Below are 4,403 nucleotides of genomic sequence, written 5' to 3' on the forward strand. Positions count from 1 at the left end.
ATAGCCTCGGGCGGAACAAAGCCTTGTGAGTGGATTTGGTAGACGGAAACTGAAAGAACCCCGTCGTATATATGTGTATATATATATATATATATATATATATATATATGTGCGTGTATATGTTTGTGTGCCTGTGTTTGTCCCCCACCAACATCGCTTGACAATCGATGGTGGTGTATTTACGTCCCCGTAACTTAGCGGTTCGGCAAAATAGATCGATAGAATAAGTACTAGGCTTACAAAGAATAAGTACTGGGGTCGATTTACTCGACTAAAGGCAGTGCTCCAGCATGGCCGGAGTCAAATGACTGAAACAAGTAAAGGAGTAAAAGAGTATATATATATTATATTATATATATATATTATACTTACATATAATATATATATATTTATATAATTTATAATATATATATGTATATGATATATATACCATACATATATCTTTTATATATCTTATACATATATTATATATACATATATATATTATATATACATATATATATATTATATATATATAATCTTTTATATACATACATACATGTATATATATATATACATATATATATAATCTTTTATATACATACATGTATATATATATATATATATATATATATATATATATATATATATATATATATACACACACACACGTATATGTTTGTGTGTGTGAGTGTGTACAAGCACACACGCAAATTACACACATATATTTCTGTACAACCGTGCAGTAAATAATAAAAACAACAACCAAAATACAAACAACATATAAAACAATATAGAAAAGAAGACGGAGTTGATAGTCACCTTTTCCTGTTGTTGTTGCATTTGCTTCATTAGTAAATTCTTTTTTTTATCTTTACATCGCTTGTTCTGGAACCAAACGCGTATAACCCGGGGACTGAGGCCAGTCATTTCGACTAGTTGTTCCTTCATTAGAGCGTCCGGCCGTGGGTTGGCATTGTAACAGGTGCGCAGTGTGTGGAGTTGCTTTTCGTTTAGGACTGTTCGAACGCGTGTAGTTTTCTGCTCTGTCTTGTGAACATGTGGTCGCATTCCACCGGTTCTGTTGCTTGACATCTGTTCGGCTCGTCCTGTACATATATATATATATATTTATATTCATATTTACATTTAAGTATGTAGATATGTATGTGTGTGTGTGTGTATGCACAGAATTCTAAAAATATAAAAAAAATACAAAGACAAAAGACCAACAAAGAAATAGGTTCACGCTCAGGGAAAATGACCGGAATATGTGTATAAGTGTGTGTGTGTGTGTGTGTGTGTGTGTGTGTGTCTGTATGTACATATATATATAAATATCATTATTATTTAAGAGGCATAATATGTTTATGTGATACGAGTATGCCAAATTGTTTTTTTTAACACGTCTGGTGTCCTAGCATCATCAACAGATGTGTTAAAAACATTGCTTGGCATGCTCTCAGCACATGAAACTAATAGTAGCACATAAATACATATACTGTGCTTATTAAATAATATTTATATCTCACCGGATGGAATACATTTTTGTCGATCTTATCACCATGGAACAGTACACCACACGCTAGAAATAGACGCCAATACCACCTTAAAACTCCGAAAAATAAATCATGGGCTGTAGTCGAGCAAAAGAAAGATAGTGATTTAAACTTTTGGTTAAACGTGTACAAGTTCCCTTTTCAAGCTTAAAATAAAATAAAAAAATTATTCCTACTTCTATCTTCAGTTTTATTTTTTATCGGAGTTTTAAGGTGGTACTAGCATCTTTTGGCGTCTATTTCTAGCGCGCGGAGAAGCTTATAGCCAATCCCTCGTTATAATTATATATATTATAATTATTATTATAATATATATATATATAGATATATATATATATATATATATATATATATATACATTTGCTGTACACATATATGTACGTTAATAATCACACACACATGCACACATCTCTGTGTATGCACACGCGCACGCACGAGTGCTTGCCTATACTTGTGCGGCTGTGTGTGTGGGCGCGCGTGTGTTTTCAGGATAAAAAATGCTTGCTTTTAAATACCAATGAAAACAGTAAATAGGACAATTAGAAGAGAATCGTTAAAAACATTAGACAAATGAATTACAGAATTGGTTTCGTCTCTTTACGTCTCGATTTAAAACCACCACCGTTGTCTATTTGCTTTTATCCATCAGGAGTCTATAACATCACGTACCAGTAAAGTACTGGGGTCGACTTAATCAGCTCACCCTTTCAATGTTCAGATTTCTGGCATTGTTCTCATGTTTTAGAATCAATTATTGCTATTTTGTCATTATGTAATTTTTAGTGTTACTTTGGGACGTATGAAATAGTTGGTATAAATCTAATAAACTCCACATTCACCACACACACACACATACACACAAGTACACAAAGGGGCTCACATGCACACTTATTTTATATTCTCTTAGTGTTTTACTAACTTCGGTCACTAACCGACTGTGGCCATGCTGGGGCACGCCCTTCAATATCATAGAATGACCACACTATCTGACTGTAATATTTCCGACCTGAACCACTAAAACGGCGTCTATATGGTTACTCATCCTGCTAAAAATAGCATATAGATTTCTTTCATATGACACCCTTATTGCCTTAAAAATCATTGTGTATCGAACAATTTAGTTTCAAATGTACCATGTTTGACAATCTGTCGGGATGGTCACGGTGGAAGATTTTTCACCATAGGTCATGGATTTAATAAAGCACTTATTATTTTTTTTGTTATTTAATTTTATCTTGGAACTATATTACGAATGGACTTAAACTCTCTTTACCATACTTGCTCAATGCAAAGTTGTCGTGGCCCAGGTTCTGCCAAGAAATTTCAAGTCTCAAGGAAAATTGAGTTGAAACCATTCTCCAAAGTGGGATGGAATTGCAACTTTAAACATCTTCTGCTGGGGTGACAACCTCAACTATCTACTTGTTAATGGGTTGATCTGGAGTTAAACAAGATCAATAAGATATATTAGTAACAATATTGATTTTCTAACCTGTACACAATACCCATTAATTGTGTTGGTGGTGGGGAATAATCACTCGAATAAATGGATTCCTTGTACTTGAAATCTGTGCGACTTCTATTTCCTCGTACTTGAACTCGTATGCGGCCCCTACTTATATTAATAATCTCTACTTAAACTGGTAATTGTATTTGTGGCCCTTACATGAAATAATGATTATTTTATCGACCCACTGAATGAACTGATACTTATAATAGTGGCCTAAAGACTCCTTCATTTACTGGTGAGTGACCCCCTAATTGAACGCATTACCGATTCTTGTTTGGACTGGTACTCAGTTTAGCGACGACTGATGCATGTGAATCAGAGCAGAGCTAGGCTGGAGCCGAAATTAGGATTGAAAAGAACGCAACAAAAACCCGGAAGTTATTTTTTCCGATACTCTATTGATTCTGCTAATCCATACTGCCCTTATAATAATAATAATAATAATAATAATAATAATAATAATGATAGTAAGGAAAACACTCGGCGAGAAATGGAAGAAAATTTGAAGAAAGAAGAAAAAAAAAATCAACATAATAATAATAATATTAATCCTTTCTACTATAGGCACAAAGCCTGAAATTTGGGGGAGGGGAGGGGAGGGGAAGGGGACAGCCGATTACACTGACCCCAGTACTTGACTGGCTCTCAATTTATCGACCCTGAAAGGACGAAAGGCAAAGTCGACCTCGGCCGAATTCGAACTCACAACCTAAAGACGGACGAAATGACGATAAGTATTTCGCCCGACCGGCTAACGGTTCTGCAAATAATAATAATAAGAAGAATACAAAGTGCAATAATCTATGGTGGTGTTTAACTTTTTGCTCAATTTGATTTCTTTTGAACCAACAATCTTCCATTTTCTTTTAATCTTTCATAAAATAATCAATGGCAATCATTCACTGATTTCAACTTTATTCTTACCAGCCATCTGTAGTCCCTGACCCATTCGTCCTTCTCCGCTACTGTTAGAACTCCCATTGGAATGCAAGTTATTGTTGCTTGTAGTTGTGTTGCCATTGGCATCTGTTACACCACCTGAATTTCCGTTTTGGTTCACGGAAGATGCTCTCTCGACAACATCGTGATCCGACTTGCAGAAAAGTCCGTCTTCCCTCAGTGCAAACTCATCTCCTGGAATCAGCTGACGGCTGCATGCAACGCACCGAAAACAGTCAATATGGTAGATTTTACTTTTGGCACGCATTACAAAATCGTTCCGACTAAACCCAAGACCACATTTGGCACATTTTGTACCAAATAACCTGAAAAAGAGAGAAAAAGAAAAAAAATGTAATATACCAAAATATATAAAAATTCCAAAACAAGTGTGTGTGTGTGTGTGTGTGTGTGTG

The 4,403-nt window shown here is 34.9% G+C and overlaps 1 protein-coding gene across 1 annotated transcript in view; it reads right to left on the minus strand.

Annotated features, from left to right (window-relative positions):
• The window catches only part of LOC106870615 (insulin gene enhancer protein ISL-1-like), a 26,462-nt gene extending 22,146 nt beyond the window's left edge, over positions 1 to 4,316 (minus strand). Inside the window, exons 1-2 of the mRNA XM_014916746.2 lie at positions 3,973 to 4,316; positions 802 to 1,088 (exon numbers count right to left, since the gene is read on the minus strand). Of these exons, the coding sequence (XP_014772232.1) occupies positions 802 to 1,088; positions 3,973 to 4,255 (570 nt within the window). The 5' untranslated portion in view covers positions 4,256 to 4,316. The remainder of the gene's footprint in view (positions 1 to 801; positions 1,089 to 3,972) is intronic.
• Positions 4,317 to 4,403: the final 87 nt, after the last annotated feature.

This window comes from Octopus bimaculoides, chromosome 15 (genome assembly GCF_001194135.2).
Source record: "Octopus bimaculoides isolate UCB-OBI-ISO-001 chromosome 15, ASM119413v2, whole genome shotgun sequence".
NCBI lineage: Eukaryota > Metazoa > Mollusca > Cephalopoda > Octopoda > Octopodidae > Octopus > Octopus bimaculoides.